At 45.6% G+C, this 24,792-nt stretch overlaps 1 protein-coding gene across 1 annotated transcript in view; it reads right to left on the bottom strand.

Annotated features, from left to right (window-relative positions):
- Positions 1 to 24,792, bottom strand: part of LOC138282672 (RING finger protein 151-like) — a 160,697-nt gene that overhangs the window by 63,459 nt on the left and 72,446 nt on the right. The window contains exon 4 of the mRNA XM_069220483.1: positions 7,949 to 8,111. Coding sequence (XP_069076584.1) covers positions 7,949 to 8,111 — 163 coding nt within the window. The remainder of the gene's footprint in view (positions 1 to 7,948; positions 8,112 to 24,792) is intronic.

Raw genomic sequence — 24,792 nt, 5'->3', positions numbered from 1 at the left:
CTGTGAAACTATGCTCTCACTGTATGCCACAACAGGTCTTACCCAAACAGTCTGTTGCAACTCTGGACTGGCAGGGAAGGGTCCTAGGGACAGACAATCAGTAAACAATGTCTAATGCCCCTATTTATTCTAGAAAAACATCCTCAAGGCAGAGGGCTTGGTCCTTTGGTAGCCAATTAATAAGGACGAATTCCTACCATTCCGAGCCCCCTTTGATATATTGAGCATGTGCATTCATCAAAAGTGAGGCTATAGTTTATTTGGCCAAAGAAAACTGCACGTTTGATTGTATCTGATCAAAGAAATGTCTTGGGGTTTCCTATGGGTGATACTGAAGTATGAAGATGAGCCTGGGAAGTAAAATCATTAGTATAAAGTAACCCTGCCTCATATTCACAGGTAATCTGTTCCAGCTCTGGCTATCCCTTTGTATCTATTTTGACAGGTGTGCCATACTGAGTTCCCAATAGGAAAGAGCAATGTCAATGCCAATGTCCGCGGTTTGGTGTACTTAGTGTACCTGTCAGACATGGTAGTACCACCGTGAAGTGGGGCCATGGTCAACTTGAAACAGTTTACCTGACGCCCGAAATCCTCGTAATAAGGATCTAGAATTCCCATCAACCTCTACCCAGTTCATTGCAGGGAGCACATAAAAAGCAACGTGATTTGTGTGCAAGAGCATGCAATCTTCAATGTTGTTCTCCCACAGAAAGCCCTGCATCTGCCTTTCACACTAAATCAAAGGCAAGTTGTCTGAGGTTTTCTCTGTCAAGCTCCAGCTGCCTCAATAAGGCAGCATTCCTAGTGAAGATGAATTCCGGCTTGAGTTCAAGTATTGAGGTCTCTATTGTGGTCATATTTAATGTCTTCATTTTTTACTTACTATATGACTTGGCTTTCCCCAGGAGTACAGATTTAAAATGCATTCTAGCAGAGGAGACATAATTGACGTTAAACTTGAATTATGATTGTACCTCTGATCGCAAGTACTCCACACAATCATTGTCAACCAAAAACAATATGTTTAATTGTCACTGGCCAAGACTTTTTTCATCCAGCAAGGTCTAATAAAACAGACAAATGACCAGAGACTTCTTCAAGCAGTATACGTGAACCTAGGACCTGCGATAAGTTAGTCGCTGGGAGAAAGAAATGGTCAACTCTAGAAAAAGATTACCTCTGTAATATCTATCTTAAACCAGGCTTATGTTCCCCTATGGCCTTTCATGCACACCATTGACACATATATTATCCTTGGCTCCACCAAGCAGGATGGTAGGGCAAATAGGTTGGTTGGGTGAATGCTATTCAGCAGTCAATGACAGAGGTCAGGGAGTGGATGGGCTCCCACTGGCTGATGTCAAGAATACAGAAATTATGAATTACAAAGCATATTGCTCATGATCAATGATGCATATCGATGCAAAGGAGCTGGGCAAATAGAGTGATTCGAGTTGTGACAAGCACAAGACTGTTAGAAAGGGATCAACGTGACTTCATGCAAACAGAAGGTGCTGTGGACAATATAGTAGCTCCAAAGAACAGTTCCAATATGCTGCGCCATTATTCTATCAGAGGTGGAATAGGTGACACAGTATCCTGGGTTTAACAAGCGTGGTGCTATTTTTCATGGTCAGATATTGCAGGGGGAGGAGTAGGTACTTATGCCTTGAGGTTCATATTAGCAAGTCTTCTTAGCAGTCTTTCTCCTCACCCACAGGAACAGAAAACTGCTTTGTAATCCCTAGCTCTGGAGAACATGAATGTGGAGTGCTGGCCCTGGTCAACCTTTCCTCTGTGGTGTACACTGATCTCTGCTTATATCAAAGGTGGACTATTTGATGGTTTCAAACTCCAACTTATATCCAGGAAATCTAGCATTTAACAATAATACACAAGTCACTCAAATGCTGAACTACACTCAATAACTTGAAGGAAGCCATTCAAATCGAAGTAAATTAGCATCTGCTTTTCCTATAATTCTATTGTGATTAGACAGACCATAAAACCATCATAGCAAGTTGGGGTCTTAAACGTCATGGCCATGATAGGTATCCCACAAATCACATGATAGATTGTCTATTCTTACAAGCCAGCTTTCAACCTATAAGAGCATATGGCTGCAGCACTTCTACCTAGGCTGGACATATATATGGAGAATGGGCAGGGCACATATTTTGACAGGGTATGAATTAAAATGCAGTCTTTGTCCTTCCCAATTGATTTCAGCAAGAAAGGTAGTGGCGATTGCAATTTCTCAGTTTCAAGTGAGATATTCTTACAGGCTACAGACCGACCTCCTGCAGCCTCCTTCCACAAATTCTGAGCAACAGAAAGGCTTCCAACTCGTTCAATTTTATGTTTATGAATAAGTGATCTAGGGAGGACAGGAGCAGCACCTTACATGAATAACACTGGTCCTACAACTGAATGGCCTGTAAAAAGGGCATCCTCAAAAGCACCAACATTCAAACAACATTAGGTGAGTGAGGGTCCCCATTATGGAGAGCATAAAAGACATTTTATGTGAAGTAACAGTAATGTTCTTGCACTAGAGACTTCAGGCATAAAGAGACCTAACCATAACCCTGGCACTACTGAATTGCCCCATCCATCTATTTAGCCATTACCTGGCCAAGGGGAACAGTAGTCCATAGTGTAACGTCACACTTTGGTGCACTTTCCACTGCATCAACATGTAGCATTTACTCGGGGATCAGCTCTCTTGCAATACAAGTTCCCTGTGAAGTGTGCTAGGTAATAATAGTGTTCTCTGATTAGAAAAAATACGACCACATTCAACTAGAAAGATGAAATCAGGAGCAGGATGGCATATTGTTACTCTTCCATGGATATCCAACCCAATGCAACTGATGTCTTGTCAAAGTCTCAAGATCAACTACCTTATACAGTTTATCTATACCAGCTTACACATATAAAGCAAATTTGAATATTAGGACCTGACACAACTCATCCTGCTTTAAGGCAAAAAATAAAGACAGTCAATGGATCACAAGAAATCAAAGTATACGCCAAAGAGAGTGCCTATCAGCTGATTAATCTGTACTGATCAGTTTTCAAATCCTGCGGTACAGGTCTTGCACATGTACAGTGCAGCACTGCATGTTTTGTCCAACTGCAGCACAGACACCAGACAACAAAACGTGACACAAATCCTTCGGAAACATTAACAATCAACCCCTCTCTGTCACTTCCTGCTATCTCCAACGCACAAATAATGTGAACTGAAAAAGCAACACAGCCTGTTAAAACATCCAGTAGTAGATACTTTTCCCACCATTGGTGCATCGGCATTTAATACCTTATCCAAGAAAATTATGTACAATAAAAGGTGTGGCTGTTACCACTAAAGCATTGACACCACAGAGATGGAACAGTTTCTTGAAGATGGCGTTCACACTTAGGAGACCATCTCCTAAATGTCAAAAAAAGAGGAAAAATGCCAATTCTGATGATAGTACTAGTGGTAGATGCCAATCTCCCAGGTTTGGACTGGGACATGTGCCATTATAACCTTCTGACAGTTGTGAAAGAGAATTTTTGAGGGTGCTTTGCTTTTCAACAATTCTAATGTATTCAATATCAGTTTTGCAATGCCCACACTGGTTACTTAGTTCCTGGGCAGAGGATCCGAAAATGATCATTACGCTGGAATGGACTTCTGGGACAATTACGTTCAATCAAATTTGCTGAATTGGTGAGACTGTGGGCCAGATGTAGCAAACGTTTGCGAGTCGCAAATGGGTCACAGTGCTATTTGCGACCACGCAAAATGCAAAATGGGATGTACAAATCTCATTTCGGAGTACCAAATAGCAATGCGACCCATTACCGACTCGCAAAATTGGCAACCTGATTTTGCGACTCGCAATTAGAAAGTCGCAAATTGCGAGTAGCAAACCGTATGCAAAAGCCAGTCGCAAATTGCAACTAGTTGCAAAAAGCCCGTTTTGCACACTCAGATTACTACTGATTCAGAGCAGGTGGTAACCAGAACCAAAGGATAAAAGGAGACCCAGAAGGCATCTGGGTTACTCAAAATGGCTGCACTATACGTGATTGCATGGAGGAGGAGAGTCCAGGCTGCCCAGCAGAGGAGGAGGAGGCAGAGACAGGAGAGGATATACCGAACCAGGCAGACACTATTTCAACAAACTGAGGATGAGATTTATGATAAATACATACTGAGCAGCGCAGTTATCTTAGAGATAATTGAACTGCTGAAACCTCAGCTAGAACGCCAGACAATGTGCGGCAGCGCCATCCCCACACAAGTGCAAGTGCTCTGCTCACTGCACCTCTTGGCCTCGCGTAGCTATCAGGAGGTGATTGCAGTGGCAGGTGGGGTATCTCAAAGTGCCTTCTCAAGATTCTTCAGACGTTTCCTAGATGCCATACTCGCACACATGTCCAGATATACATACCTTCACAGAAATGAGGCAGAAATGAACAGCACCAAGTTGGACTTCTACAGAATTGCCAACTTCCCCATGTAATAGGGTGTGTGGACGGGACACATATACCAATTTGCCCACCAGCAAATCTGCAATATGTGTTCCGCAATAGGATATGTACCCACTCACTAAACATTCAGATGGGATGTGACGCCCATAATGTCATTACTGACATTGTGGCTAAATATCCAGGGAGTACACATGATGCATAAATATTCAGGCACAGTGGGATACACCAACGCCTAGTACGTGGAGAGTTTGGAAAAGGATATTTATTAGGTACTGGCGAGTACACTCTGAAGCCTTACATACATGTAACTGCGCAACCCTGTGATGCCCTGCTAAATTTGCCTCTTTTGTCAAACAGGTGACAGTGCATATGCCCTGAGACCATGGATACTCACCCCATACCTAACACCTGCCAATCAGAATGAGAGGCGATACAACATTGGACATCGACAGACCAGATCTGTCATAGAGAGGACGTTCGGCTTGTTGAAGTCACGATTCCGATGCCTGCACAAAAGTGGAGGAGCACTTCAGTATGCCCCAGAAACAGCATGCAAGATAGTTGCCACCTGTGCCATCCTACACAAAATTGCCACCAGACGTGGGCTATATCTCACCCATGACGACACAGATTCGGAGGATGAGGAGCAAGAGCTACCACATCGACAGCCTGGGGATAGAAGCATCGCAATGGAGGGCAAACAGAGACGGAACCACATAGCAACCCACTACTTTGGCAGGTACGTAGCAACCGTGACAACACTCACTAATGTAAGACACACATTGCCCAGTTGCGTAGTTCAACAAATTAACCCTTTTATTGCAGGACTATAATGTGGAAACAATTGTCAACTATACTAAAGAATGCAAAACAAAAGTGTAGTCTGACACATTACGTGCATGTGCCTCTGTAACACCACATATCAGTAGCTCACAGCCTCCTGCGACTGCGGCCACCATGGCTCACTCCAGGTTGGTCCCCTGAGCCCTGCCGTGCACTGCTACTCCGCAACACACGTGCATCAGTGGCAGACACACTACTCACACTGGAGACCTCCTCACTGTCCTGCGTGGTATCCCCAATGCCCCTTGCTGCCTGTCTGGTCTCCAGCAGGTCCACTGCATGGCTGATGCGACCAAGTCCTTGGGCCACATCTCCTGCAAAATGGCCTAGTTCCACTTGCAGGCTGACAGTGCGCCTTGACAGGCAGGTTGTAGTGGTAGCCAGGCGCCCTATAGACACACCTAGCCTGTTTAAACGGGCAGCAGTGTTGTGCTCCCTGTGCCGTGCTTGTGCCCTGCCAGCCACCAGTTCCCTGACCAAGTTGCCTATGGAGGTAGTCCAGTTACCCAAGTGTGCGTTCATTGTAGTGAACTGGTTGTCCACATTTGCCAGCCCATGCGTGATTGTGTTCTGCAGTCTTGAAAGGTTACGGTTCATTAACCGCATTTGTCTATTTTGCAGCCGGTGACTCTGCAATAAGGATGCCTTCAGTCCCAACAAATCCTCATTGGCAACATCCTCCCTACGCACAGACTGCATTGTGCGTCGTCATATACGCACCAAGCCAGATGATCCCCGTGGTTGACTCTCCCTATGCATCGGCCCCGGTGTCCCAATGGCTGCCTCTATACCCAGAGCAGGATCATCCATGTTCTCCTGTGCCGACTGGATGGGTGGTGTTTTCCAGCACTCCCCTGCGGTGTCTGTGGCAGCCCCCTCCTGTGTTTCAGTGCCATGATCCTCTCCCTGCACAGTGGCGCTGATGGGGGGGCCTTGTGGGAGACCTGTGGGACATAGTGGATACACTGTCAGTGTCGCACTTATGTTTGATGCCTCAGAATAAACATTTCCCTATATTTGGACTACTGTACTACATTGCCCATAATGCACTATTCTATAGGTTGCAAAATTGTGAATGGAGCTAATCTGGAGGTGCCTGCTGATGTGTACTGTGATTGTGTGCATGGTGCATAGGCTGGTGTAAATACATGAATTTTGGTACTTACTTTTTGATGTTCCTGGTGCTGAACTGTCTAGGTCTCCAATACCCAGTACAGCCTCCGGCTCCAGAGTTGTCTCCACCATGGTTTTGATGGCTGTAGGGGGTGGTACAGTAGATGGCCCTCCTCCAGTGCCATGCATCTCCCTCATGCGCTCCGCCACCCTCTCCTTGGTCCTGGAGCGAAGGTCATACCACCTTTTGCGGACCTCATCCAGGGTGCGGTGGCTGACACCAATGGCATTTATTTTGTTCAGGATGTTCTGCTAGATCTTCTTTTAGTGGCTGTCAGGGACACTCATTGTTGCCCTGCCAAATAATTCCTCATGGTGCAGGAAACACTCCTCTGTGAGCACCTCCAACTCCTTCTCAGAAAACTTAAGTTTGCGTTTTCTCCCTCCACTGGGTGCCTCCTTCCCCTGTGTAGCCATTGTTGCTGCAGGCTCCTCTCACCTGGGTGTGGCTCTGCAGTTTGGGCTGGGTGGGCTCCTCCCTGTTCCATGGGGTTACTTCCTGGTTCTGATGTCATCACTCAGAACCAGGAAGTGGGTTTTTTAAAAGTTTAATTTTCACCTGCGTGCAATTTGCGAGTCAGTCGCAATTTGTGACACAGGACCACATCCTTCGTGCAATTTGTGACCTTGCAAATTGCGAGGTCGCATATTGCGGTGCGACTCTGCACCGAATCGCTATTTGGAATAGCGAATTTTCCTGGCATATCGTTTTGCAAGTCGGAAATAGCGATTCGCATGGAGTCGCTATTTCTGACTCGCTATTTTATGCGTTCCTACATCTGGCCCTGTGTTCTCTAACAGTAAGCCAAAACATTCTGACTAATCTTACTTTCCTTCTCAACGAGAGGACTATGTCAAGAGTCATAACATCCCCCACCTTGCTAATTTACACTTGATTTAAATACTTTTATTTTTAGTCGAATTATGTGCTTTGAAAAGAAACGAGTAGACTGTGCATTGTGAATGCAATACATCCAGTATCTGGACCAACAATTCTACTACTGGGTGCTGCTTTGTATTACGTACAACATGTTTATACAGCAACAAATGGGTAGAGGTCATCAGAAGAAAGATCACTTGAAGACTATGCACGACTATACTTACAAGAGTTATGATACAAACAAATATCCTTATGACAAACTCATTTAATTTGAGACATACTACAGGGTGCCCGATTTTAGATATCCTAGACAAAAATGAGTAGAGAAAATGCACACAGCATTATACAAACTGTCTTAAAGGATACGTCATGGTGGACATGTTCACATGACTCACTTTGTCATGGCACAGCTTGACAAACTATTGTTAAAAAATTGCAAAAGTAAACTGGAGTCTAGAATTTCAGCCATGCTAGTTAGTAGTCTGCTCATATCACTCGCTGTTAAAAAAAAAAAAAAAAAAAAAAGAAGATGCTCTAGAGACCTTAGATGTTGAAATGTTTCACCTGAGTAGCTCGAGTTCCGTCCGCAGTTCCGCAATGCAGTTATGCTGCAGGTCCTCTATACTGAGAATGGCATAACCACAGCCATTTGGGCACTCGCGGCTCCGATGCTCACACAATGCTAAGTGTCCTTCCAAATTACGCCGCTCAACCTGAATTGGGCAACCTGATTGGAGAACATGACAGACAATATATAAGCATCCACCACTGATATAGATCCTGTGTGTCTAACTGTCAGAGGGAGGCAACACACAAATTCAACAGACTGTGATCTAGCCAGGGGTATTAATTTTAGTAGCTATGTCAAGGAGTTACCCACAAAATTAGGTCTGCTGGAGAACCTGAAATGGGCTACTTACCTGAAAAGAAATCAAACATGTGATATGGTTACATATGAAAGGCAAAAATAATAGAAACATTCCTTGCCCACTCTTGGTAACCTGTTATTTTATGCTTCACTTGACAGGTACATGTGTTCACTTGACATGCACACTGCCCTTCACAAACCTGAAGGGATTTCACATTTATTGGGTTGCAGTTGTTGTGCAGTAATCAGACTGGTTTTGCACCACATAAGAATGAGTAAGAATGAGTTACATATCAATGAGTTGGTGATGGGAAATAGGCATAATTACTGGTAATCATGAAAGTGCTACTGGATGGTGAAGTGAGCTGTTAGAAAATATCAGATACATACAAAATAAAGAAAAGATGTGTTTTCAACCACTTAAGGTACTTCAAATAGTCAGGATCTGTGTGAAGGGAAAAGGAGTGGACGTTTTATTGAGAAGAGGCTAACATGTACAGGGTTCTCCCACCAAAACCTTTGTACCTGCTGGACGAAGGTAGTTAGTCTCTTATGGTATGCTGACCTCTGGCACCTGCATCACAGTCCCACTGATGCTCAAAGATACTGCACAAGTAATCAGCAACATATTCATTTTATAGGTTATTTGTCAGAAGTTACAAATCAGTCATCTGTGAGTTACTTTTTAAATATCATTAACAGTTCCGATAAAGCTAAATGACAAATGTTTCAAAGAAACATACAAAAGGTGAAAGAAAGAAACCACTGGCAATCACTCTGGATAGCATTCCAACCCATGGTTTTTCACTCACTGATTCAGTCTAGACAGAGGCCCGCCTTATGCAAATCCATACTGACCAAGCTCCTCAATGGAATGATATACTGGAATTCAGCCTGGCAAGATTGCCAGTGGCTCAGATTAATTTAAACAATACATTCATCACCTTGTTGATGTTCTAAGTATGAAAGGTATACCCAGGCATGGGTCCTGTGCCCCTCTAGGACTCAAAATGCACCTGGTCAGGATAGACTGTCCCTATGAGGTGCAGGGTCAGTTCAGCGTCGTTTAAGGAGGGGCCTCTGTTTACAGTCTCACGGTTGGTAAAAAATGATGCATTTGAATGTTGCCAGTGCCATCGCTGGTGGCTGAGATGAATTCAAACATTAAATTCATCACCTTACTGCTTGTTATAGTAGTTTTGTAAGTGCGATGGGTATTCCAAGATGTGGGTCCAGATCTCATTGGACTCAAGCTGCACCCTAGTGACAAGGCCCAAATAGCCTGAAATCAGTCTGGGTGGCTTGCGTTCCCAGTTTAAGCCTTGACTGGCAGTTTGGGATGCACTGTTCCCATGAGGAGCAGGGTCAGTACTGATGTGCATAGGGTGGGTCTCTGTTTAGAGTGATATGGTGGGAGAAAACAGATGGACTGAAATGTAACCCTAGCACTTCTCAGTGACTAAGAGCCAGATGTAGCAAAGTTTTGAGAGTCGCAGATGGCCCGATTCGCAATTTGAGACACCGCAAAATCGGAAATGTGATGCAAAAATCCCATTTCCGAAGTGCAAATTGCGATGCAAGCCATTACCGACTCGCAAAAATAGCGACCTGATTTAGTGACCCGCAAATAGGAAGTTGCAATTTGCGAGTCGCAAACCATATGAAAAAGCTAGTCGCAAAAAGCCCATTTTGCACACCCAAATTACCACTAAGTCAGAGCAGGTGGTAACCAGAACCAAAGTATAAAAGGAGACCCAGAAGGCATCTGGGTTACTCAAAATGGCTGAAATATATGTGATAGCAAGGAGGAGGAGAATCCACGCCGCCCAGCAGAGGAGGAGGAGGAGCCAGAGACAGGAGAGGATATACAGAGCCAGGCAGACACTTTTCCAACAAACTGAGGAGGAGATTTATGACAAATACAGACTCAGCAGTGCAGCAATATTAGAATTAATTGAACTACTCAATCCGCAGCTTCAATGCCTCACTATGCGCGGCAGCGCCATCCCCACACATGTGCAAGTGCTATGCTCACTGCACCTCTTGGCCTCGGGTAGCTATCAGGGGGTGATTGCAGTGGCAGGTGGGGTATCCCAAAGTGCACTCTCACGATTCTTCAGATGTTTCCTAGATGCCATACTCACACACGTCCAGATATATATACCTACCCAGGAATGAGGCAGAAATTAACAGCACCAAGTTGGACTTCTACAGAATTGCCAACTTCCCTCATGTAATAGGGTGTGTGGACGGGACACATATACAAATCTGCCCACCTGCAAATCTGGAATATGTGTTACGCAATAGGAAATGTACCCACTCACTGAACATCCAGGTGGTATGCGACGCCCATAATGTCATCACTGATATTGTAGCCAAATTTCCAGGGAGTACACATGACTCGTACATATTCAGGCACAGTGGGATACACCAACGCCTAGAACGTGGGGAGTTTGGAGACAGATATCTATTAGGTATTGCTGACTACACCCTGTAGCCATTCACACAGGTCACTGTAGAAACCATCCATGCCCTGCTAACATTGCTTATTTTTGCCAAACAGGTGACAGTACATATGCGCTAAGACCATGGATACTTACCCCGTACCTAACACCTGGCAATGAGAACAAGAGGCGATATAACAGTGCACATCGGCGGACCAGAAATGTAATTGAGAGGACCTTTGGACTGTTAAAGGCAAGATTCCGATGCCTCCACAGAAGTGGAGGTGCGCTCCAGTATGCCCCAGTAACAGCATTCAAGATCGTTGGCGCATGCGCAATCCTACACAACATTACCAGCAGACGTGGGCTACATCTCACCCCTGAAGACACAGATTCGGAGGATGAGGATGAGGAGCAAGAGCAACCACATCGCCAGCCTGGGGATAGAAGCATTGAAAATCAAGGCAGACAGAGACGGGACCACATTGCAACCCAATACTTTGGCAGGTACGTGGCAACTGTCACCACACTCACTGATGTCACACAAACAGGGGCCAGTTGTGTAGTGGAACAAACAAAACCTTTTTATTTGTGAACCAAATGTTGAAAGTATATATCTGTCCGTAAGGGGCTGCACATGTCTACTTGTTATGAGGACACATTGACTTCATGTACCTCATGAGTCCTGCTGTGTTATGGCCTACAACTTCCTCCTTGGTCGCCCAGCATGGCTCATTCCAGGTGGGTCTGCTGACCCCTGCCGTTCACTTCCACTCCTCAGTACACGTGAGTCAGTTGCAGACACACTGCTGATAGTGGACCCCTCCTCACTGTCCTGAGGGGTCTCACCTGTGCCCTTTGCCACCTGCCTGGCCTCCAACATGTCCACTGCGTGGCTGATGTGGCCTAGTCCCCGTGCCACATCCCCAGCAAAGTGGAAAAGTTTGACCTGCAGACTCACGGTCCGTCTTGACAGGTCTGTAGTGTTCGTGGCAAGATGCCCAATGGATGCTGCCATGCGGTCAAATCTTGTGACTAGGTGGCGCTCCCGGCGCATTACACTGTGTCTATCAGCCACCAGTTCCGTCACTAGTTGCGGATGGACTGGGTGAGTTCGCTCACATTGTCATTGAGTCTTGTGAACTGCGAGTTCACATCAGCCAGGCCATGTGTCATGTTATTTTCAAGTCTGTGCAAAGCACCTGATATCAACCGCAACTGTCTTGTTTGCAGGCGCTGACCGGTAAGGAGGGATGCCTCGACTACAGACATTGCTGCCTCCCCTAACTCCTCCTCGGGCACCGCCTGAACTTGGCATCTGCGTCTGCGACATGGTTGTGCTGCTGCTCTGGACGTCTCACTGTGGGGCTGGGGCCAGGGGTCGTGAGTTCTTCCTCCATGTCCTGCACTTGTTCTGGAGGGGACTGTGGTGGTATCGTGCTGGGCCCTGGAATAGCTGCTGCAGACTCCTGCACTGCCTGTGGCCTGCTGTCACCTCCCTGGATGGTGTGGCTAGCGGGGGTGTCGTGTGGGAGACCTGTGGGAGACCTGAGAGACACATGTCAGTCTCTCACATCTGTTGTATTCCTCATAATAAACATTTGCCTATATGCTGACTACTGTACTACTTTGCCCATAATGCACCATTCTGGTGGTTGCTAGTCTGGAATGGAGCTAGTCTGGTTGTGCCTGCTGCTGTGTACTGGGAGAGTGTGGATACTGCATTTGGTACTCACTTTTGGATGTCCCTTGCGCAGAAGTGTCCAAGGCTCCAATTCCTGACACGGCCTCAGGCTCCAGTGTCTGCTCCACCAATTCCTCCATGGCTGAGGGTGGTGGGATGGTGGATGGGCCTCCTCCTGTGCCCCTCATTTTCCTGAGGTGCTCTGCCATCCTCTCCTTTGTTCTGGAGCGCAGGTAGTACCACCTTTTTTTTATTTCATCCAGGGTTCGGTGGCTCACCCCAATGGCATTGATCCGCTCCTGGATTTGCAGCCAGATCTTCTTCTTCTCAGTGTCTGGGACACTCAGGGCTGCCTAGCCAAAACGTTGGTCATGGTGCTGGCAGCATTCTTCTGTTAGCACCTCAAGTTCTTTCTCAGAAAACTTGAGGTTTTTTTTCCTCCCTGCACTGCCTGTGTCTTCCATGGTAGCAGCAGCTCCTCTCCCCTGGTTGTTGCACAGCAGTTTGAAAAGGGTGTGGTCCTCCCACCTCCCAGGTGTATTTGATGACTTCCTGGTTCTGATGTCATCAGCAAGAGCCAGGAAGTGTTTTTCCAACTGTTATGCTGCACCTGCATGCAATTTGCGGGCCAGTCGCAATTTGCGACACCCAACTCGCAAATTGCGAGTTCACTTTTAGCGAGGTTGCTAAAAGCGACCTCGCAAACTGCAGTGCAACACCATTTGCGAGTCGCAAATTGATGACGCTTTTTTTTCTTGGATCCCATTTTGCGAGTCAGAAATTGCGATTCGCATTGAATCGCAAATTTTTTCCTACCTACATCTGGCCCTAAGATTCATTCAAGCATTTCATTCATCATCTTGCTGTTTGAAGTAAATGATTCAGTCAGCTACTGCAAAACCTTACAACCTGGCTTTCATGCAATGGACAATGCATCTCTACAAATTCATTAAGCGATGTCACAGAGAACAAAGCTTGATCTAGGGAGATCAGAGCACAATAAGGGCAGGTAGTTAATCAGCTCTGACTGTGCTTCCATAGTTTTATTGCTGGAGTGCACTCCACTTTCACCTTGGTTGAGGATAGCGGCTATGAAATTTTTACCTTGCCAATATACATGCAATGACCAAAGAATGCTCTAGTTACTAACTCTACTTCAAATGCCAGAACTGCTCTGATACCACCACACTAGCACACATTCAGAGAAATGTTTAACATACCCAGCCACGTATAGGGCACACTGTTACAATCTCTTATAACACCCAACGTTTGAAAGGTCCCTTCAGCCTCCAAAGATGGACACAAGACTGGAATACAAATAAATTAATGTGCATGCAAATCCGAGAGAAACCTTATGGAGAAAGGTGAGGTGCATTCTAAATGCCAAATTCCCATATATGGAGGTAGAAGGTACCCAATGGAGAATGCAGATGTAAGCACCACAAAGACAGTCACCCATGTATCCAGGTTAAAGAACCAGATGCTATGGTTTCCAAAGGCTTATAAGTCAACACAGCCCTTGGGTCAAAATTGGAAGAAACTTGTGAGCCAGAAAACATGAGTCAAACCTACAGCCTATGAAGATTCCTTCCTGTCTCAGACAAAATGAGAATCAAACTTAATCAGTGACTCTCATGCATTTTAGGTCTCTTAACCATCTCAGAACCTCAGGAGTTCACTTTTGAGAACTGGACCAATGCCTTAAACAGTTGAGGTAAATAAGTCCCACACTTGACTTGTGGCCATGTAAGTCATGTTTGTCATGCACGCCTACACCCTCCTGTCCCTGCGGGTAGACTGGAACAAATTTGGTGCCAGGAATCTCAGTAGGAGAGGGCTACCTTGAGGTAAAAACAGGTTGTGCACTTGACAAGAGCTTAAGTGACAACCCTTCCTTTCTCCAACTAGTCAGATGAAAAAGAGTGCCACCGACATAATTTTGCTAGGGGAGCTTAATATACTTAGAGGATCCAGTATTGTGGAAAAGCCATATACAGCTCACAAACCAAGACCACAGCTGTACATCATATGAGGATCATGGACACCTAGTCAGGTGGCAGGAATGCATCCCATGCCCCAAATTCCAGAGAGTCTTACAAAGCAGTCTCTCGAGTGGATTAAGAATGGTATTCCTGTGTTCACATGAAGACCCAGTCAAAACAACAAGGAGCTTATCAAGAAACTTGAGAATTAGGAGGAAGGGTACCTGCCCCAGTCATTCATCTAGGTAAGGGTACATGTACTTGGCCCAGAGCATTAGAGAACTATTAGAAATGGGGTTTCTGGTTGGCCAGGGTATTCACCTAAGCCAGGCAGAACCCACCACTCTATTCGGGGTAAGTGAGCTACACACCCACATCCAAGAGCCCCTGCTCACCCTCTTGGTAGCTTGGCCAGAGCAGTGAGGTGTATCTAAGAGGCAATGTGTAACGCGTTAGCAGAATGCACACATTCCAGTGACACAATAAATACACCATAAAAGTGACTCTCTAGACAGGATTATATAAAAATATATCTTATATATATTGTGCATCAACCATAGACAAATACAACACAATTTTAATAAATACTACACATACTATGCCAATTCTGAGTTCACACTCATTATCCTGACAATGCATGGTAAAAGTGACATCTATTAGAACATCAAGGCATGAAATGTAGCAGACTACAAATAAACATATGCATCATCACAATAGTGTACGTACTGTAATGACCTTTAGGGACAAAACCAGACTTATCATCATGAAATCATGGGGGGCGGTGCCCCTAGTAAACCTTGTGTGATCCTTCGTGTATATCATGCAGGGAGCAGAAGCAGCTGTGCGCCTACTATAGGAAAGCAGTAATTCCACAGTTTGACTAAGATGAGGGCATTTAAAAAGTGGAGCTGGTGCACTTCTGCGCCTTTTTATAGTGATACGGTAAAGGCCTGTCCTTACCTCAGTGAAGCAGGGGCCTCCGTCGAGGTGTCACTGTAATGTGGAGTCATAGTCTAAGTGTCCCCCAGGTATTTGCCAAAGCTGGTGGAAAACTCACGGGCCGCAGAGTGACCCTCCCCCACGTGGAGAATCACCACAGTCAACTGCCCCAAGAGCATGGTGCAGCTGCTACTGCCCAGGGTCTTGGGCCTCGTCTCTTTGGTCTATCCGCTTCTGCCAAGTTCCTGCCAGGCAGAGGCTGTGGCTGAGAGGCACTCTTAGCATAAAAGGCCAGCGCTCACCGTGCGCTACTGGGAACAGCCTGTATTGCTGCATCTTCTCTTCAGTCTGTGACATTTCATCTGCCACGGGCCTCGCTTTGTGGGGTGCCTCCGCACTGTCGGTAAGTTTGCTTCTTGGCAGGGACAGGGTGCCACAACACTCCTATTGCCCTTGTTGTGAGCCATGGCACCCCCTTGCTGAAGGGAAGAAGAGGGGCTATATGGGAAGAACACACACTGCTCTGTTCAAAAGAATCTGGAGTGCTTGCCATACACTCTATGGAAACCAGGGGAAGCACCTTCAGACGCTATGAGGAAATAGGCAAAAGCAGTCCCCCATCTATCCCCCAACTCCAGGACAGCCAACCCTGGCAATTTGGGGAGATCTGAGAGCACTCAAAACGTGCTGTGCTCTCTGAAGAACACCTGGGTGCCCTAAGTAAGGTAATAGGCCGTAGTCCAGCACATCAGGCAGGTGGCTATGTAGCAGTCCCTTGGCAGCCCAGTGATTAGCAGCCCACTGACCATTACAGAAGAGCCAGTAGCCTCATGGTGATTCCTCCTAGTGGCACCACAGTCCCTGAGGTACTCAAAGTCAGGGGGCAGCTGGCAGGGCAACAAGCAGGAAAACAATCCAGGTGAGTCATTTGTGCCACCCAGCAGACACCAAGCAGCAGGGCAACAAAAGAAGAGCAGTCTAGATGAGTCCTTTGGGCAGTCCAGCAGTCCTTCGGGCAGAGGTTCAGTCCCAGTTCCAAAAGTGCTCTTCTAATCATGGGGCGAGAGCCCCTGTACTCATACTCTAGGTGCCAAGCTTCTAGAAGGTGGAGAACGTTCCAGCCAGATCGGACCAATTCCATGAATTTCCCTTCTCCCCTACTCTGACTCCAGACATCGGTAGGGGGTAAACAGACCCTTTGTGTGAGGGCAGGACACAGCCTATTCAAGTGTAAAGTAGGAATGACCCTCCCTCTCTCCCAGCCCAGGAAGACCATCAGTATGTGGATGAATACAGATGTACTCCTGTCACACCTAACCATCCCTGATGAATGGCTGTCTGGAAGTATGCAGTGGAACTATCACTCTGCCCCAGATGTGGATTGGCATCAGGCTGCAAAGCACTAGAGTTATAACAATAGAAAAATGCCCCCTTTTTAAAAGTGGCATTTCTAAAGTAGTAATGTAAAAGCCACCTACACCAGTAAGCAGGATTTCTCACTTCCATTCCAAACATGCCCATGCTACTCCTCACAGATCAGAAATTACCACTTAGACATATATACGGGAGTTCCCAATGCAAACCTATGAGAGGGGCAGCACTCACAGTAGTGAAAAACGAAATAAGCTGTTTGTCACTACTAGGACCTGTAACATATAAACATATGTGTCCTATCTTTTACATACACAGCAACCTGCCCGTAGGGATCTCTAGGGCCTACTTTGGGGGTGACTTAGGTGCAATAAAAATTGAGTTCCTACGTTTGGCAAGTAGTTTGACTTCCCAAGTCAATGTGGCAGTAAACTGTGCATGCAGGCACTGCAGTGGCAGGCCTGAGACAAGTTTGAAAGGCTACTTCCGTGGGTGGTGCAATCAGCACTGCAGGCCCAGTAGTAGCATTTAATTTACAGGCCCAGAGTTTAGGGTATTCCACTTTACAAGGAACTTACAGGTAAATTAAATAAGCCAAATAGGTGTAATCAGATTATACCAGGTTTTAGGGGAGAGAGCACATGCACTTTAGCACCAATTAGCAGTGCTAAAGTGCCCAAAGTCCTAAAGCCAACAAAAAGAGGGTGAGAAAAATAGAAGGGGAAAGGCAAAAAGTTTGGGAATTACCCTGCAGAAAGGGCCATTTCCAATAAGAACCATTGGTCATTACCTTGATCACAACTCTGCTGCCAAGCACATGCCAAATGGCAGCACACTGAATTTGAAGTTCCTGCCTCTAGAAGAATTTCACACAAAGATACCAAACAGGATTATGTACGTGGTTTCATGACACAGAGACAAACAGCCATATTGGAGGAACTCAGAATCCAAACTAGAGTGATTACTAAGCATTTAGCATGGCAGAAAAAGATTGAAAATTTGGAGGAGCAGGATTTGACAGATTCCTAGATTCATCTGCTTTTTTGACATGTGGCAGGGGTTAGACATGGCTAAGGATGGGTTTCGGGGTTTGGTGGAACGGGTCATTTGAAATCTTAACTGACCACCGTCAAAACCCAAGGATCATAGGAGATATTTCTCCAAATCAGAAAAATGCCTTAGGTCTTCCTCAAACCAGGGATGGATGTTCCCCTATTACCAAGGTCAGGGGATATATTTTCCTTCTACTCTGCTTCTGCAGGAGGGTGGCATGGGCTCTCGGGGAATCTCCATTCTCCTACTGAATGTGTCTTTTGGTGATCGTTTTAAGTTGACAATTTTTGGATTCACTAGTTGGCAAAGCCCAACAAAAACAAAACAAAACAAAAAAACTATAGGATGCAATTTAGTCTGAGACTATGTTGACATAGCTCAGAGAGGTTGAGCAGTCGCAGCTCCCGCCCTGCTCGTTATCCATAGGCCCATTTTAAAGGAAGACTCATCACCACATGTGCCTGGTGTGAAGTCAAAGATCAATCAGGGATTTCTGCAAAACGAAGTATGTAAAACCATCTCCCCAGCTGCTTTATCTTTGTAATAGCAGAGAGAGGTTAGCATGAATAGTGTAGCAAGCCTTGCATGAACCAGTTTGCACACATTCATTGCAGGAAGAGGGAGGCAGTCATATCCTTAAACTTCTTTATACACTTTCACTTGTTGTGGTTGAAACTCTGCATATTTGTTTGATACAGACACAAGAGGGCATTTTGATAAACCTTCTTTGTTACTGGAGTCTATGCACCTCAACCTTTTGTCCAGTAGTGAGGAAGTTGCAGTCTGTACATGTTGGCCACTTTCTCCTACTGAGCATATACAACACCACACAACATTGGGTCAGTTCAATAGAAAAACAGATGTCCTCCAACAACCGGGTTGGGTAATTTCTACCAAGCTTTTTGGAGACAACTGTAATCAAGTGTGGCTTCTGTCAAGTAATCAGACAATTTTTTTTAGTGGAACGGAGAGCCTTCAAGGCGGTTCTTTGAGGCAAGATCAGGGCCAAAACCCCTTTCAATTCAAAGGAGATGTCTCCTGTTTTAAGTTTAAGAGGATTCATGGTGTTGCTCCTTGTGGCATAAAAGCAACACATTCTCTGTAGGTTACATCTTGCTGGCCCTTTTATATTTAGGATCTGGGCCTGACTTCAGAAAGGGGTCACCTATAACTCTCTCCAGGACAGCAGAAGCATAGTGCTTCGGGAAGACAGCACTGAAACTGGAAGGAGCAACTGGCTGTAATCTGCTTGAGATATCCATGATAAGAATCTTCATGAAATGCTAACATATATAGAGAAAGTGTGCCTCTCAGCAGAAGGGGAGGTCCGAGGTCACAGGCTGTCAAGTAACCACTCACTCCATACTTCAAGACAGCAAGTCATGCAAGTGGAGCCTGCAGAGAATGCAGAAGGAGGGAGACGTGTAAAGTCAGAAAGTGGTAAACACTGAAGAACACTGGGCCAGGCTCTCCTCCTTTCGTTGTCTCCTATAAGAGACAGCAACAGAGACCTGCAGAAGTTGGAGTTCTTAGAGAAGCTTTCAATAGGTGTGTTAAGATAGCCCACATGCTTAGCCTAATGCGACATGGAGCAATAGAGTCAGGCCTCAGGGCATTAAGACAAAAGCCTATACAGTATTATTTGTAAGTTATATTATATCAATATTTAAGAAAAAAAATGAACCTACTTTAATTGGTGGAGCATACAGGCACTTTTAACAGTCTATCTCAGTAGTGAGTTATGAAAGACACTTGCAGAGTCCTTGTCTGATGAAACACCACAGGCTCCCCTTGCTCGACTGCAGTGTTCAAATCCAGGTGCATCGCTTACAAAGCCATTGCAACCTGCATCCTGCCTACCTACCTGGCAAGCTCACCATCGCTGGTGGTTCTCGACACACCTGTAGCCATGACACCAGCAGACTGGAGCCAGAGAATTGTGAAATAAAAAGACAAACAAGGCAACAGGCATTTTCCACTTATGCACTCAGGATATGGAACAGTATCCCTGTACCCATCGGAATCCACTCAATCTTCCTCAATTTTCAGAGTTGACAAGTTAAAGACACACCTCTTTAAGAACCCTGCATCTTTTTTGTATAAATCTGTTTTATTGATTTTAACACATTTTTAATCAAATTACAGCATTTAGCAGGTGAAGAAAAGAGTTCAAGTTTGTCTAGGTAGCAGTTGACTTGTGGTATACCTTACTGATGGTAACAGAACATATGGTCGCTAAGGTGACCCCCTACAAGGTGATACAGCTCATACACTAGCAGCGGCTGGAATAAAACAGAGAAGGTTTGTAGGAAAGTGCCCTCTTTCTTGGCATGGTTACCCCCATTTTCTGCCTGTTGTCAGTGTGCTTGACTATGTTCACTGGGATCCTGCTAACCAGAACCCCAGTGTTTACGCTCTCTCCTCTAAATTTGGATGCTACTAACCTTTTTTTCCCCACAACTGGCATACTGGTTTCCCCCTGCCATTTAAGTCCCTAGTATATGGTACCAATGTACCCAGGGCATTGGGGTCCCAGGGGATCCCTATGGGCTGCAGCAGTTATTCTTCCACTGATAGGGAGCCCATGTAAAGGGTTCTGCAGGCCTGCCATTGCAGTCTGAGTGCACTACAGGTCACTCTAAGTCACTCCATGGTAGGCCCTCTCAGCAAAGAGGGCGGGGTGCAGGTACCTGTGTGTGAGAGCACCTCTGCACTAGCAGAGGTGCCCCCACAAACTCCAGATCCATTTTCCCTGAAGCTTGTGAGTGTGGGGGTGCTATTTTACATGTGTACTGGACATAGGTCACTATGTCCAGCTACATAATGATGACTCTGAACCTGGGCATGTTTGCTATCAAGCATGTCGGAATCATACCCCAATACTGTTGCAAGTATTGGACGTATGATTCCATGCACTCTGGGGGCTCCGTGGAAGACCCCCAGCATTGCTACCACCAGTCTTACAGGGCTATCTGGGCAGCCCAGCTACTGACACCCCTCAGACAGGTTTCTGCCCTCCTGCTGCTGGATCTGACCAAGTCTAGGAAGACAGAACAAAGGATTTCCTTTGGGAGAGGGAGGTAACACTCTCTCCCTTTGGAAATAGGTGTGACTGGCTTGGAAGGGGTAGCCTCCCCAAGTCACTGGTTTGCTTTGAAGGGCACATTTGGAGCCCTCCGTGGATAAACCTGTCCACACTGGTTCAGGGACCCCGAGGCCCTGCTATAGCGCTTAACTGGACAATGGAAAGGGAAGTGACAACTCCACAACCCCAGGGGTGGTGCCCAGAGATCCACCAGTGAGTCCCTGGGTTCTGCCATCTTGTTTCTAAGGTTGGCAGAGAACTCTGGAAGCATGTGAGTGGCCAGGCCAGGAAGGTGACGTCAGAGCCCCCTCCTGATAGGCGCTTACCTGGTTAGGTGACCAATTGCCCTTTCAGGGCATTTTAGGGTCTCTCTCTTGGATGTGTCCTCAGATTCGGCTTGCAAGATTCCAGCAGACTCCTCTGCAATCTCTGCTTCGAAATCTGGCCTCCTGAACTGTGACTGGAACCTCAAGAACCTGACAAGCTTCTTCCAAGAAGAAAGGACTTGTCAGCAACATTGTTTCCAGGGCTCCTGCCAGCTTTGCAACAATTTCCTTGCTGTGCATCCTCAGAAGACTGCAACTCTTCAGCCTTCACAGAAGAAGAATGAATCTCCCTTAGAGTGAAGGAGTCTCTCCACCTGCAACTGCAGGCACAGACGATAAGCAACAACTGGCTGTGTGGATCCTCTCTCCTGCTGAGATGCATGGATCCTACATCAAGGGTGGTGGTCCGGAGTAGTCCTTTTGGTCCTTTCTGCCAGCTGTCCAACTTTGGTGGCGGTAAGCCTTTGCCTTCCCACGCAAGTCAGAACTCCCGTGCACTGCGTCTCTTGCAGCTGCCAAGACTTGTTTGCATCTCCTCCAAAGGATCTTCAGGTGATGTGTAGCTCCAGCCCCCAGCACTCCATCCTGCAAAGCACAGCTTTCTGTGTGGTTCTTCTGCGGCGCAGGATCCACTTCAGTAGTGCTGCGTGGGCTCCTTCTGCGACTCCTGTGTCCTTGTCCTGTGGGACTCCTGTGGGTGCTGCCTCTGCTCCTGTGGACTCTCTGTGATGCTGTGATTACCCCTCCTGGGTTCAGTCCTCCTGGGCCTTGCTGATCCCTGGTAGAGCCTCTTTTCCACTAACCGCAAGTTTGCCTATGCCAAGGCTTGTTGGTGGAATTCCTGCACCAACACCTGTCTGCCATCTTCTTTCCGGCATGGAACGTCTTCTGCATCCATCAGGAACTCTTCTCCGGCTCCAGTGCTGACCTGTTCTTCAGTACCGTCGACAAACTCCTGCATCCACAGCTTGGTGGATACTAACTCCTACTCCTCCTGGACTCCACTGTGACTCTTGGACTTGGTCCCCTCTCTCCACAGGTTTTCTTTATTCAGGAATCCACCGCTGGTTTGCTTGCAGTCCTCTCTGGGTGTCTTTGTTTCCTCCTTTTAGGTGGTTAGGGGAAAATCCAGTGTTTTACTCCTGCATTCCTGGTCGCTGGGGGGTACTGTGTTATTTACCTTTGTGGTTCTCTAGTACTTCCAGCTCCCCTCTACACATTTTACTTACCTAGGTGGGGATACCTTGTTCGCATTCAATTTTTTTTAGTATATGGTTTGTGCCCCCCCTACAGTCACTATCGATTATTACTGTTTGCACTGTTTTCCAACCTTTTCTGTGTCTATTTCTGATTGCTAGTGTATATATTTAGTGTATTACTTACCTCCTAAGGGTGGGTCACCTGTCTAGTATTTTGTGATGATTTGTGCCAAAAATAAAGTACTTTTATTTTTGTACAACTGAGTGTTTTCTTTCATGTCTAAAAGTGCTGTCTGACTACAGTGGTATTGCATGAACTTTGCATGTCTCCTAGATAAGCTTTGGCTGCTCATCCACAGCTACCTCTAGAGAGCCTGGCTTCTAGACACTGTCTACACTTCACTAAGAGGAGATACCTGGACCTGGTATAAGGTTCAAATACCATAGGTACCCACCACACACCAGGCCAGCTTCCTACACTGTTTAACATAACGTTATAGACGTGAAAACAAAGATATGCTTGTTAGGTCGCCATTTTATGGCTACTCTAGTTGGAATATGCCTGTGCATATAGGATAGTAGTTGGTGGAGCTTTACTTAAGGGATAATATCAGTGCCTCGACCAAAGTGATTTGCGAGGAGAGTAACGTGACTCATATTCAATGCAGTGTTTACTCTTGTATTGTCGCAGTATTATGCGGCGGAGTATGAGCAGGCGTGTCTGGGCGAGTGGCAATGGCAAAATCAGATAGAATGGCGTCCCCAGGGGGACGCTATTGGGTATATTCGGAGTCCTATTGTGTCCTCTCTTTGTAACGCCAACGCTAAACTTGCTGCCCAGGCCCATGTGAGTAAAGGTGCATACCAAGCTTTCAACGCTGGGGGTTCAGATGATTTCCAATGTTTAAGAGCCCTGATGATGATGATGATGATGTAATGACAGTGCACAAAGACCAGCTACCTCTTCAACCATGTTTTAAGTGCATCTATGCCTTTGACCCAACAGAGCACCCTGTTGCCTCTTGACTCGAGTGGAGCTAAATAATTACAACATATATACATACATACAGACACAAAATGATGGGAATTCTTGTTTGTCAGATCGACAAACAGTTTGGGAGAAAACTTTGTCTTAGTACTGGATCTATGAAGACCTTCCAAATTCTCCATTTCCAAATGTCACTGTGTAACATCTGTTAGTCTGGAACAAGTCCTAACAAAAGCCTGCATGAGGAATGTTTGCATAAGTGTGCTGCATAAGAAATCTCACTAATATTAACTTTTATTGTGCGATCTGGCAATAATTCCAGATACCTTTAAAAGGCTTTAAACATATAATGAATATATTTTTATGATGGGCTAAAGTGGACACTGTAGTTTAAGACTGGTCAGAGATGATAAACAGATGATTATTAAGCAACATCTGTATACATCTAAAAAGCACAACATAAACAATAACATTAATGGATAACTCGTCAATTTTGAACACAATTAATAATATTCTCGAATTCAGACCAAAAACGATTGATAAACATGAACTCTGCACATCGTGTGTTGAAGGACATATTCACGCAGTGCAAGACATACTACATTGCTCACTATTCACAAAAATAATGCATAAACGCCATCCTCAAAGAGCTGAAACACAGTATCGTACCTCAAAATGTTTTTTAAAAGAATGGCTTTCTCGTCATGGTTCTCTCTTACCTTGGGTTTCAAATCATCAGCAACACTCTTGACAGTGGAGACTCCATCTGAATAACCCATTCTTGAACATCTTTTTGTTCATGTTTGTTTTTCTATTAGAGAATCCTAAAACCAGCCTACGTAAATGCCAACTTGTTGCATCAGTAGTGACGCTTGCATTACACATTTCCTTCCCTCCCTACACACAACCTTCAAAGACTCCTTTCTCAAACAACTGCAAAGGTTAATTTAATACAGTCTCCCAAATCAACTTCTGTATAACTAAAAATGTTCTTGCATCCATGTTTCCTTTCAGACCTATACTATCCATACCTACTTTTCTCTCCATTCTTATTCATCGTTGACACTTCAGTGTATTGGTTTCTTCCCCTGAACTATTGCAAATTGCTTAAATGTGTAACTGTATGGATCGTGATGTTGCATTCTTGGGGCTTTTTTAGATGGGATGTGATCATGCTTCTTGAATAAGCAGCAGGTGTTATATAGAGAGCCGCTCCTATAGATTTCTTGTATGAATGTTGCCACCTCAATGACACCTCATCCAATGCTGGTCAAACCCACTGGAGGCAGTTACGTGGTATTGCTGATACTTTTTCAAGATCCAGATCAGCGCTAACGGACAAGGTCCATACAAAGAACCTGCGTGAACCATCATATCCATTAGAAAGAAGGAAAGTTACTATAATTTGACTCTGACGCCATACATTACAGCAGCAGCAAGCTAGTCCAGAGGGAAGTCCCACGCCGCAA

Source organism: Pleurodeles waltl, chromosome 2_2 (genome assembly GCF_031143425.1).
Source record: "Pleurodeles waltl isolate 20211129_DDA chromosome 2_2, aPleWal1.hap1.20221129, whole genome shotgun sequence".
NCBI lineage: Eukaryota > Metazoa > Chordata > Amphibia > Caudata > Salamandridae > Pleurodeles > Pleurodeles waltl.
Note: the sequence above shows the minus strand (reverse complement) of the source record. Positions and strands in the feature narration are given on the sequence as shown.